Source organism: Pongo abelii, chromosome 12 (assembly GCF_028885655.2).
Source record: "Pongo abelii isolate AG06213 chromosome 12, NHGRI_mPonAbe1-v2.0_pri, whole genome shotgun sequence".
NCBI classification, from domain to species: domain Eukaryota; kingdom Metazoa; phylum Chordata; class Mammalia; order Primates; family Hominidae; genus Pongo; species Pongo abelii.
The window spans coordinates 34,947,089-34,959,281 of NC_071997.2; the positions used below are offsets into that span (position 1 = coordinate 34,947,089).

The 12,193-nt window shown below is 52.2% G+C and overlaps 1 protein-coding gene across 1 annotated transcript; it reads right to left on the reverse strand.

The window, feature by feature from the left end:
• Nucleotides 1–6,618: 6,618 nt before the first annotated feature.
• LOC103889656 (uncharacterized) lies at nt 6,619–10,904 on the reverse strand. Its single transcript, XM_009236791.2, has 2 exons — nt 10,447–10,904; nt 6,619–8,157 (listed from the first exon to the last, which is right to left on the reverse strand). Exons 1-2 carry the CDS (start codon nt 10,870–10,872, stop codon nt 8,092–8,094), a joined length of 492 nt encoding a protein of 163 aa, XP_009235066.1. The 5' UTR covers nt 10,873–10,904; the 3' UTR covers nt 6,619–8,091.
• Nucleotides 10,905–12,193: the final 1,289 nt, after the last annotated feature.

Below are 12,193 nucleotides of genomic sequence, written 5' to 3' on the forward strand. Positions count from 1 at the left end.
ATGATGCATTTGAGAAGTGTGGGGCAACCTCTCAGGCTCTCCAAGTTCTGTAGGTCGGTTGGTCATCTCACCTCCTCAGGGCTGCTGGTCTGAGGGCCTGAAGTTCACCCATGTGACCTCCTGGGTGCGGGATCCCCACGGTAGCCTTGACGTTGATTTCAATAAGGAAAGCAGAAGGCTCTGCGTTTGCATCCTGAACTTTGCAGCCTAGGAAAGGAAATAGTGCGCAGGCTGGAGGAGCTGGGGGTGGGGGCAGCGGAGATAGCAGGAGGGGTACTTGTGTAATCAGATTCTTTGATTTTGTTAGCCTGGCTCATGGCCTATTAATTAGATTACTCTCTCTTTCATTCTTGATTTCACATCCGTGTTTGTTCCTGTATCCTAAAATGCGGGCGCGAGCTTGGCGAGCAGGAGCCTATGATGTCACTGCCGGCCAGAGGCGGCCGCCTGGCCTTCTGGCGGGCTGTGGGCTGCGTTCTTGATGAGTCCGGTCTTCCTCAAGGAAGAGTTGGCTCTGGAAGTGACCTCAGAGGGGTCTGGGAAGAGGGCAATAGTCATTCTCCTGGCGGCACGATGTGTGCGCTAGTGTGTGCGCGCGCGTGCCGTGTGCATGTGGGTGCGCGTGAGGGGAGGGGGAAGCGGAAATTCGCAGTCTGGACCCCGAAGCCCTAGGGGTACAGGCGACTGGGTCAGGTGTAAGGCCTGCCTCCGGTGAAAACCCCGGGTCAGAAGAGGCGGAGGGGGAGGGGGACCCGAGGCTGCCGGGCGCCCAAAGCTCTCTTCTTTCCGGGAGGGAGGGCAGGGCTGGGAGCGGAGGTGGGGCGGTGGCGGTCGCGGTGGGGCGGCCGGGTCCCTGCTCGGCCCGGCACGGCCGGGCGGCCAGACTGTGGCAGCTGCTGCGGGTCCCACAAGTTGTTTTCCTCGTGGCGACCATTCAGCAAAACGCACGAACCTTTCTCAAAGATTTAAATTTCGCGGATGAATTACCATACACCGGTTGCTTAGCAACTAAATTCAAGCAGGGCTAAGAATATGCAAGCTTTTTGTATTCTCATTAATAAAAATGCCACTCTGACACAGCAACCCGACTTTGGATCACTGCAACTTCTGTAAAAGCCGTAGGAGAATACAAACCGATCCTGCCTTTCAATTACAGATCAAAATGGCTTGAAACGCGATGTTTTGTTCATCTATCTTCCTAAAAAGCGATGTAAAAAATAACGGCTTTCAAGAGCAATAGTAAATTCTTCTTTTTTTTAATGGAGTTGTCTATCGGGGTTACTGATAATTGTCAACTGAACCCTTTTGAAACACAGGATTAAATAAACCTTTTCATAAACATTTCCACTCTCTCCCTCAGTCCCTCCTACCCTCTGATCCTGTTCTTCCCCAGCCTCATAATAACAATTATTATTATTATTATTCTGGAAACACTCAGGCCTGTGGAGCCCTAAAGACTAAAGGGCAGTCAGCAGAGTAATGAGCAAACCTGGGGACTGGAGAAAGTCCAAGCAATTGAGGAGCGAAGGAAAGGGAAACTTCTGAAAGTTTCCCTGGAAGGTTGAGGGAGTTGCTGGAGGCTGGAGTCGGCTCAGGTTCCAGAGGTTCTGGCGATAACTTTCTGGAGTGCTTGTGGAAGGAAAGGTAGAAATGCCTGTGGGTCTCTGCGCGACGTTTGCGGATTTTCCGTTCTGGGGGTGCAGCTTCCTCCCGGGAGAATTGAGTTGCCGCCCCCGCTGCTGACGGTGGAGTTCAGAGGGGCTGAGTTCAAGGCCTGACTGACCCGAGCTTTCTCTGAAATCCACCTCTCTGCTGCCCAGGGCCCTGGAGCCCTGGAGCGGCGGACAAAGTAAAGACGGATCTGGACCCGTGACCCCTTGGGTCTTCCAGGACTGTGGCCCAGCCCACAGACCAGGGCCTGAAATTGACGTGGGGGCCGTACTCTGTTTGTCTTCCCGAAGGATGCGGCGCTTGGAAAGGGATGCGCTGACTTGTTCCAAACCATAACCTTTCGCTCGGGTCCCCATGTGCGGGCAGAAGAAGTCAGAGCGGAACAGCCTAGTGCACTGGCAGGGCTCATTGTCTGGGAAGACACCGAGATCTAGGCAGCTGGGACTGCGGAGTGGAGGCAAGGCCGGAGGCGGCCGGCGGCTTTGTGGAAGTTTCGCGCCGCCAGGCCCTGCGCGCCGCGCTGGGCGGTGGAGTTCTTGGGCAGCCCCCGGCGCTTGGCCCACGCCTCCGCTTCCCGCGTGTGGGAAACTCGAGCACCCTACAGGCACCAGGGTAGACTGCCTGTGCCTGGCCCGGTGACGTCGCTCCCCCAGGTCCCGTCTCCGCCCGAGGACTGCAGGCCTAGGCCTACGGGGAGATCCTGAGACCGCGGTGTGCCGGCGCCGGCAGCAGGGCAAGGCACGGACTGTGCCCAGTCCGCCCGCCAAGGAGATCGCACGCCGGCTTCGCTTCTGAAGCTGCAGACGGAGGCCGTGGTGAGCCTTAGAAAGATGCCGGGACAAAGGCGAAACCCCAGATTAATCCCCATAAGATTCCTAGGGAGCCATTCCCCCTTCCCCCCGCACTTTGGCAAACATGAGAACTTTAGAGGTGCCGCGTCCCCAAGTCAGCCTGGACGCTTAAACCCCACAACTGACTTCATGTAACCCGATTTCTTTCTAGTGAGTACCATGAAACAGTGGAACTTATACCATAAGTGGAAATATTTGCTGTATTATAACATGCTCAGAGGCATTAGAGTTCGTTTTTTTTTTTTTCCAGTAAAACATACATAATAAACAGGGAGCCATTTATTTACAAATACAAATGTCCTAGACAAGCCACATTCCATGTATGTAATTCATTAATGGAATTTGTTCCTTTTTCTTCCTTTGGAAACAGAAATTTTTGCTTTTAAAAATGGCTTGGTCTTGGGGAGGGGGTGGGTAGGAGAGTAGTTTACCTGTTCTTTGAAAAGGGAGAAGTGTCCAGCCAATTCCTGTTTCGAAAGAATGCTAAACAATATAAAATAACCTTTTAAAATAGATGGAGAGGCTTTTGTTTTCTTTTTTACTCTTGAGAAAAGAAATTTGTTAGTTGTAGTTCCTGTCACCATAATTGCCCAGTGGAAATGGACTGTTAATATCACCCTAGTTGACACGTGCGTGTGTGTATGTGTGCGCGCACATGCATGTGAACAAAATTGCATTTTAAATGCCTTAAGCTGGATGGGAATATACCAAAATTGTATCTGTAAAATGTACTCAATTGCCACAGTTTTAGAAATGTCTGTGGAAATGTGCCCACCGGCTTGCCTCCTTCCTGAGAGTTTATATCTAGGTAGAGTGTTAGGTGATGACTTCCTAGTCACCGGTATGGCCAGGATCAGTTACCTGGCGAAACTGAATCTGGTCTTTAATTCAAGAAGTTTTCTCTAAGTGAATCTCCTTTCCCTATAAGTTGATAGAGGGGTGTCGTTTGAGGGATAGTTGTCCAGAGGAAGGTGGAATCAAGTGTGAATTATCTGTGTGACCCAGTGAGCAGTGAATACATATGAAAAGTGCAGAATACACCTGAGGTATGTCTGGGGCTTTGGAAGGTCCTAACACTGGACATGATTACATAGGACAAAAAGAATGATCACTGCTGCCCATGTTTCATTATTGTAGCTACAAAATAATGGAATGGACATTGAAAGGGAAGCAAAAACTTTTTAGATTTTTTTTTTTCTTTTAAAGAAAAGGGACAGGAGGTGTTCTGATGAGCTTCCTGAGAGACCACACATTAGCTCTGTCCTGCAGGACTGCCTCTCCGCATAAGGCAAGCCCATTAAGTCGGCTGGAACATTGCACATTGAAATAGAATAGATGTTCATTTCAAAGAATTTTTCTTGAGCCAGCAATAAAATAAAAGGTGTCAAAACCCACCATCCTCACTGTACCCAGGTTTAGACAGGGAAACTTCCAGGTGTGAATGGGGCTAGCCAGATTTGTTCCTTCTGCCCCTACCAAGGTCTCAGAAGTGAGTCTGTGTTTCACTTACATTTCCAAGGATGAAAACTCTCCTGCAGAGTTAAAAAATAAATTAAATAGGTCTAATCAGAAAGCATAGTATCACCCAGAAACTAACCAAATGAAAAGAAATGTCTTAGTAGCTTGGTCTTGAGAATCTTTAGGTGACAATAGTGAAGAAGCCATCATAGAACAAAACAGCATCTATGAACTATTTTAAATTACCACTTCATGGGGAGAAATCTTTCAAATTTCAAAATCGCTCAGGCAAGTCTACCGATTCTACTTTGTACGCCTTAAAGACTTCTGCCAAGCACAGCTTTAAAAACGTTTCACTCCTGAAAGAAGGTCTTTAACTCTTCCAAGAACTATTTAATAGTTGTCCTGAATGTTTTTAACAAGAGAGGGATGTTAAGTGAGTGGCCTTGAGTCCCACGCACTCTGGGGGAATAGAAGTGGTGGACACTCAAAGGCACGGAGCAGCCCGCACCTGAAACGGGCTTTCTGCTTTTCAGTGAGGAGGGGCGGCCGAGGTCAGCAGTATTTACATATGTACCTGATCCCACAGGCTTTCCCCTATTTATGAAAGAGGAGGTCCTGCAGGTGAAGGGGTGGAAGTGAGGGGAGAGAAAGACCAAAAGAGAGATCAGTTACCTTTCCCCTTTGTTCCTGGGCCTTGAACTGGGGCTTCAAGGAGGGGAATAAAAGCCCCCAGGGAATGAAGCTTCCACCTCCATTTGCATCATCCTGACACCCCCGCCAGAAAACCAAGTGCTGGCTGATTTGGGGCAAAATGGTAACTTGAGGAATCCCAGTGTGAGTTTGTTACATAACATACAGAATCCTCTGTGGGGAGAGGTGCACTCACTTGATTTTCTCCAAATGACTGTGTGCAGGCGGAAAGCCCTAGAAAGGAGGAATGAAGACAAGTTAAATAGGAAGACTGTGGGGAAATGGGGAAACGTGTAGCCATATATGACAGGGCACATGTAAGCTTGTGTGCAGGTAAAGTCATACCTGCACCCTCTGTGCCAGAGCATCCTTCAGAGATCCTGCCTAGAGCTGCACCTTGGCTAAGCAGGAGTCCATACTTTACAATGGTGGTATGGTGGGGACAGTGGTACCCAAGACTACTGGTACCTGGTTTCCCTGTGGGGTCGTAGGAGCCAGGTTAGTTCACAACTGTGTCATCCTCAACCAGCTCTTTTTTGTCAGAACCCTCAAATCCTTAGCCTAGGAGGGCAGATTACCCCTTCCTCTGTGCGCCCTGCTGTGCCCACCGCAGTCGCCCTGCGGTGGCAGGAGAGCTACTCATTCAGCAGTAACAGTATTGCGCCGCTGCAGCATCCCGAGGTCACATTCAGAAAGCCTGTTCTTCCAGTACAGCATCGCCCCAATACTGCAGGCGGGGCGAACCGTGTTTATCTGCCCCAGGCACGGAGGGGAGATTGTAACCAAAGGAAAAGAATCTCGCAGAAGGGGAGCTGGAAGAGGGCAGCTGATCCTGGGCAGATCCCCTGCGCCAGGCCCTCTCCGCTGGGGGCGAGCCCGGAGGGAACCGAGGGGCCCGGGAGGGGGAGCTGCTGAAGGCGCGCAGGCTGACAAAGCTATAACAAAGGCTCCCTACAAAACTAGTACTAAGGATCTTTAAAGGATCACACACCTTGCAGGCGTGTCCCAGCTCCTGGGACGCAGAGCCCGCTGATTGTTCCCCCGGGCTCCGCAGACGTTCCCGGGTTGTCAGAGGTGTGGAGCTGAAGTCCAGCGTCTCGGCCTCGGCCCCTGCGCTCCCACAGGCCTGCGCGGGTAGGGGTAGGTGCCCGCGCCTGGGCCCGCGGGGCTTTGGTCATGGCTGTTCCCCGGGAGGCTCAGTTAGGCGGCAGCCTTGCTGGGCAACATGCCTCGCCCTTGGTTGATCCGGGAAGGTCGCGGGCTGCAATCTGGCCTGACGAGGCAGGCCCTGAAGTCTCCCCGCTGGACGAGCAGAAGAGCGTTCGAGAAGCCGGGAGCTGGTGGGGTTGGCGGGGCTTCTGAGTCACCCGAGCTGCAGAACGGACGCCCCCACGACGCGCTGTGGGCACTCACAGAGGCTAGTTGGGCATTTCCCAGCAGCCAAGGCTGCGCACTCCGCCCCCGCTGAGGTCCCCTTTGGTTCCCGAGGACCCAGCTCCTCCCGCCCCTCTACTCGGCGCCCCCTGCCACCATAGAACTCTGGGGTGACCCTGGGCCCCGACCTCCAGCTGGTGGGTAGGAATTGGTGGGAAAGGATTGGCGCCCCAGCACCGGGAGACTGGAAGAGTTGAAATCAACGCAGGAGAACAACTGGGAAAAAGTAAGAAAAAATCACCCGGATGACCTCCAATTTCACCCCCACACCCTCACGGGGTTCTGAAGGCTCCGGCGAAGCTCCTACAGGCGTCTAGGAGTTGGTGGGAGAGGCGCTGCTCTGGCACTTCGCGGTCTCAGGAGTGGGGCTCAGCGCAGAGCAGGCGGCAGTTAGGAGCTCACGGCCCGAGTTCAGGGCTAGGAGCAGGTGCAGGAACCCATCAGGCAGGAGTGTTTCTCCTCCGCCGACAAAGTGGGTGGTGAGAACACAACTCTGGGAAAGGGGTAGGCGTCGAGGTAAAATATAGTCAGTGACTGTTCCCCTACTTCTTGGTGTCCCCTTTCTTGAACTCAACCCAGGAGAAGCTCAGAAGCATCGCTGCAGACCTCCAACTTCCAGCTGCGAGCACCCACCGGCCAAGCCTCCCAGAGCTCAGGTCTGCTAAAGCTGGTCCAAGCCCTCAGGCCAGACCTCCAGACACCTTCTCTATCCACCCCCACCCCTGCTGGCCTGGGGTGGGCTAGGGCTTCCACTTCCCAAATGGCTGCTGTCTTGGGGCCTGCTCTGAAATTCCAGCCGGCTGGTCTGGCTTGGGCAGAGGAGGGTGAGGCAATGAGTGACACAAGCCCCTACCCCTGGTTACAAACTGTGCAAATGAGATGCATTTAGGCTGATCACACTACTGTATTTTATGCAACTTAATGTGTCTATGTCTTGTCAACTCTTCTAGTCAGGAAGAATAGCAGAAAAAAATCTTCAAAGATTTTCTATGTGTGTGTGGTTTCCAACTATAATTCCATATAGGACAGTGGGGTGAGGGTGGGGCAGGGAGACTTGCTGACGTGAACAACATTATATAAACCCTCCTAAAATGCAATCTTAATCCACAAAGAAAGAACTGAAAACAGGTGGGGATGGTGGTGGTATTACCTTAGACACCTAGGGGTTCAAAAACCTCAGTGGAATGAAATGGGCCTGGGATATTCTCCCTTTGGTGCCTCCCTAGGGACAAGCCCCTTTGGCCTGGGTTATGGCTGCTAGCAAGAGACCTTGATGAAATTAGGTGGATTCCAGCTGGGAAAAGTTTAAAGCTGCAATATTTCTTTTAAAGAAACAAACTCATTTATATTTATTTGGGTACAGGGGACAGGTCCTGAACAATGTGTAGGCCCACCTAGGGGAGTGTCAAGGGTGCCCTAGGAGGGGATAGGTTTTGTGACACAAAGCAGGCCCTGAAGGGGCAATGGAGTGTCTGTTCTCCTCTTTATGTCCATTTTCAAACAAGTTGTAAGTAGAGGAAGTCTGCCTCCAACTCTCACCAGACTCTCCCACCAGGTGTCCTGGGAACTGAGCAATGTGGGTCTCCTGTAAGGTAAGTGAAGGGGGTGCCAGGTTCTAGGAGACAAATAGCTTCTGGTATTGTGCCCCAGTCCTACTTGTGCAGGTCCCCATGCACTTTGGGAGAGCTCTGGAACTCCCCGTAGGACAGCTGGACAGGATCACAGAGTCAATAAACCCAGAGCCAGCAGCACCGGCAGCCCTTCAGGCTTCTTTGCCTCTGACACCAGAAAGGGGAACAACTGATTGTTTTTTCCCTGTTCAGGGACTCTGCCTCTCCACCGCCCCTCCCTCCCCTCCACCTCCCAGCCAGGCTTGGTGGTGGGCAGATCCCAAGCTGAACTTGTTTGCTGGGAGTCCTTGCTGGGAGTTAAAAGACGAGCCTTGTGGCAGCCTCTTGCCCCCTCTTTCAAGGGGTGTCCAGGGTCAGCAGGGAATTTGCTTGAGGGGAGCCTCTGGGTCCTCTGAGTTCTCAGGGTGCATCTTGGTGCCCTGGAACAGAAAAGAAATTGTTGTGGACACCTCAGGCTCTCCTCTTTAGAACTGCCTCTGGGGTCGACTGTCCACTTACAGAAAGTGACTAGCTTCACCTTCAGGACTCAGGGCCATCATACATAAGCTGCCCACAGTCTAGGCCAGGCCAAAGAGGCTTGTCCCTAGGGAGGCACCAAAGGGAGAACACCCCAGGCCCATTTCATTCCACTGAGGTTTTTGAACCCCTAGGTGTCTCAGGTAATACCACGCCATCCTGTCACCTGTGCAGGATTCCTTCCCTGCTGTATTTCTTGGCACTGCCTGAGGTGTGAGCTGCCCCACTGCAGGGCAATTAACTGTGACAAATAGAAATGGGGAGGGGGGATCATGTGCTTCACATCTAGAGAAGAGGCCACCCAGCGCTCAAAAAGTATCAAAACTTTTCGCTGCTTAGCAGAGGAGTGTGCTTGTCACTAGCAGCTCAGGTTTCTGCCATGCAGCCTGGGCATTTCCATACCAGCTTGGTAAACACATCAGAACCAGATGCTGCTGCTGCTGCTGCTATAGGCTTCCACCTAGGAGGGAGGTGAAGGGGAAATATCCCAAGCCAGGGACTTGAAGTTCATTGTTCCAAACACTCCTTGTGTCCTGAAGAGCTAAACTATGGGACAATGAGCAGAGATGACCTACATCAAGATGAACTGCTGGCTTCTCCAAGTGCCCAGCTGCCTAGCCTGCCTGCTTCATGGTGACTAAAGAATCCCTACTAACTGCCCCCTCCTTTCTTCTCATAGACTCCAGCAGAAATTTATTCCCTTCCTCCCTCCAGGCCTCCTCCTCCTATCCCAGAATGAACAGGGACTTCCATTTGGGATAAAAAGGGGTGTCAATCAAGAGGCAAGGAGGGCTGGCAAATCATCTTCAGTAATAAATAAACCCAGCTACACAGTAGCCTTTACACCAATATACTGTTCTCAGTAACCTTTTCTTTTCAGTCACTTAGCTTATGACAAGCTAAAGGCATTTCAACCCATGAGCAAAAAGAAAATTCAAAACATAGGCCTAATTCCTTTTTTTCCTTTGCTGTCTGGGTTCCCCATTCTTCATTTCCTCACCTTCCAAACATCCCAATAGCCATTACCCCATCTGAAGAATTAAAACACTTGTTCCTTAAAATCTTCTAGGGTCTGCTGGATTATCACAGTAATTGAAGAGAGAAAGCACCCCTGCTCTATCCCAATTCTGCATCCAAACCAAGTACCATATATTGTGTAACCACCATCATCAATTACACTTTGCGTAACTTGGCAGAGCCAGAAAGGAAGACTCCATTATTTACCAGCAGTAGCAATAAACTTTACTGAGAAAAATAAGTTCAACATTGACCATGAATACCTACTGAAGGACTCTTTGAAAACATAACCTCTGTTTTTTTTTAACCTCCTATTTTGGGGAAGGAGTGCGGTAAAAATATTAGGTAGCAGAATTTTAAAACAGCTTGATTACCTCAATCGGGTTTGGAGTCCTCAACTCCAGTCATTAGTAATAAAGTCATTAATAGTCATAATTGGTATTTAATTGCTTGATCTGATTGGTGCTTTATTCCTGATTCCATTTAGTTTCATGGAGAGGTACAGGTGGTGCAGTCAGTAAACGGAAGCCAGCCATTTGCAGGCAACTTTTCAAGCATAAGGGAAAGTACTTTTGTTATATTTGCAGACATGTGTCTCACACATTTCCCCCCTGCTTTTGGTAAACTATCTAAGAATAAACATTACAGATCTGGGTTTTAATTTCTCCAGATGGGATCATAAAGTACCTAGGAGGTGTGTGTGTATATATATATGATATAGAATTGAGGTCACATGGCTGCTGTTCACATTGCAAGTCAAAAAGAAACTCAATGCTCAGTGCGAACGCAGAAAGAACTGAACAACTGAACCGCCAGTGGAATCCAGTATCTGGGCATCACTTTATTCCTTCGCAGGAAGAGGGTCAGCGGCGGCCTGCGAAAGTTTCCCCCGCTCTTTGAAGAGGGAGGTGACAAGACCTGCCAGACCTTCCCACTCCCGGGCCGCCTGGGTTCTGGGGCTTTCGTGATGTCTTCCCTCATCGCGCTCCCCACCCCCGAACACACACACACACACACACAATCTTCCTTGCTCGGGAAACTTGGTTTCAACCTGGCTACCCCTTTCAAAACCCCCGGGAGAACTTCCCCTGCAGGGATGCCCTGCGCCGGCCGGCTGCGCCCTCCCTCTCCTCAACCCTGCGCCTCCTGTCCGCTCCCCGGCGCTCTGGACTCACCCGGCACGGTCCTTCCATTCCACATACAGACAGGAAACCGGCCTCTTCGGGACAACATTTGAAACCACATTTTATTAACATCATCAAAGACCAGAGCACACACTTCGGGCTCTGAGCTCCGGAGCCCGCTTCTTGCAGAAAACCGGGTATGGGGGAAGGGCTGCAGGGGCGAGAAATCCTGCTTCCAACTGCGATTTCAGCTTTCTTATGGAAATGAACGCGACGGCCCGTTCGCCCCGAGCCTCCCTCCCGTTCCCAGCCCCTCTTCAGCTTACCCTTTCCTCCCGCTAACCCCCGCCCACCCGGTCCCCGAGTTCCCGCGGCGGCCAGGCTGGTGGGGACGCACTCGCTCTGCGCCCGGGTCTCGGTGCGAGCGGAAACCCGGGCCGTGGGCTCCCCTCCGCCCCGCCGGCCCGCGCACTGCATTAAATATTCATAGGGTTGCTACTTTCTTAAAGGAGAACCTACCGCGCGGGAAAGTTCACAGCCAAGGAGAGGCACAAAAGAAGGTCTCCGCGCTGGTTCTCGAGGGCTAGGAGACGTATCCCTTCTTGACAGTGCGCCTCCAGACTGGCATTAAGGAGAGGACTAGGGGATGGGATCACCTATCGTCAAGTCACTTATTTTAGACGGGGTGGGAGAAGAGGTGAACTCGGTGGTGGAGAGAAAGTGCGCTCCCTAATCACCTGTTAAACAGTTATATTCAAATTAGCTGTCGCATCTGACGCCCTAGGGTCCCCAAGGGCCTTTTCATAAGGGAGTCTGTTTAACTTCACTGGCTTTGGGAGCGAGAAAGTTTGCCCTTTGTTTCTGGAAACACGCCCACGCAGTACGCTTAGGAAACCTCACACTGAACAATTTCCTTGGAGCGGCTAAAACCGCAACAACCAAACTTGCACCTGCCCCATTCTCCTAAAAACAGAGCAGCGGCTGTGAGCGCTGGGGCGGTAAGTAAGGGCAGAGAAAGGGGCTGTCGTGTGCGTCCCTGCTGTCCGACTCGCACGTCCGGGACCCCTTTCCGCCCGCGCACTGCGGGAGAGTGGCCAGGGCCTAGGCGCGAGCTCAAGAGGGAGAGCGAAGGGAAAAGAAGAAAGTTGTCCGCCGGCCGCGCGCAGCTCCTCCCGTGAGCGCGCCCCAGCCCTGGGCCGGCCCGACCCGCGACGGGGCCACGCGTAGTGCCAGGCGATTCCCGTGCCCTGTGGCCAGCCCCGCGCGCGCACTCGCACTCACACACACTCATACTCACACCCCACGGTTCTTTTTGTTCCGGGCCAGGAGCACTTTCACAAGTGGTTAGAAAGTCTTGGGCGCCATCTAACGGGAGCAGCAAAAAGTTGACGCTGGGTGGAGGTTAGGACCGACAAGAGCCCAGGATGGGCGGAGGAGGTCCTCTCTCCCACCCTCTGCACTCCTGGGTCTTGACCCCCTGCCTCCCAATTACCACCACGAAAAACATACACACACACTCGAGAACTGAGGAGCCTCCGGAAACCTCCTTGACCAGGGCCTGAGGGCAGCCCTGATTGCCCGCTCAAGGACCCTCCCCTGAGCCCCAGCCTTGCCTGCCTTCGGGCGTTCCCTAAGGCGCACAGAAGAGGAAGGATCGTTTTGCGCCTGTCTTAATACGGCCCCGGTGTCCTGCAAGCTCTCGCTGGTTTTCCTTTGGCCTGTGATGGAAAGTCCGAAGAGGCCTGAGGCAGGCGCACCTGCTTTTGGAAAGGAACAGCCAAGCAATTAAGGAGTCTGC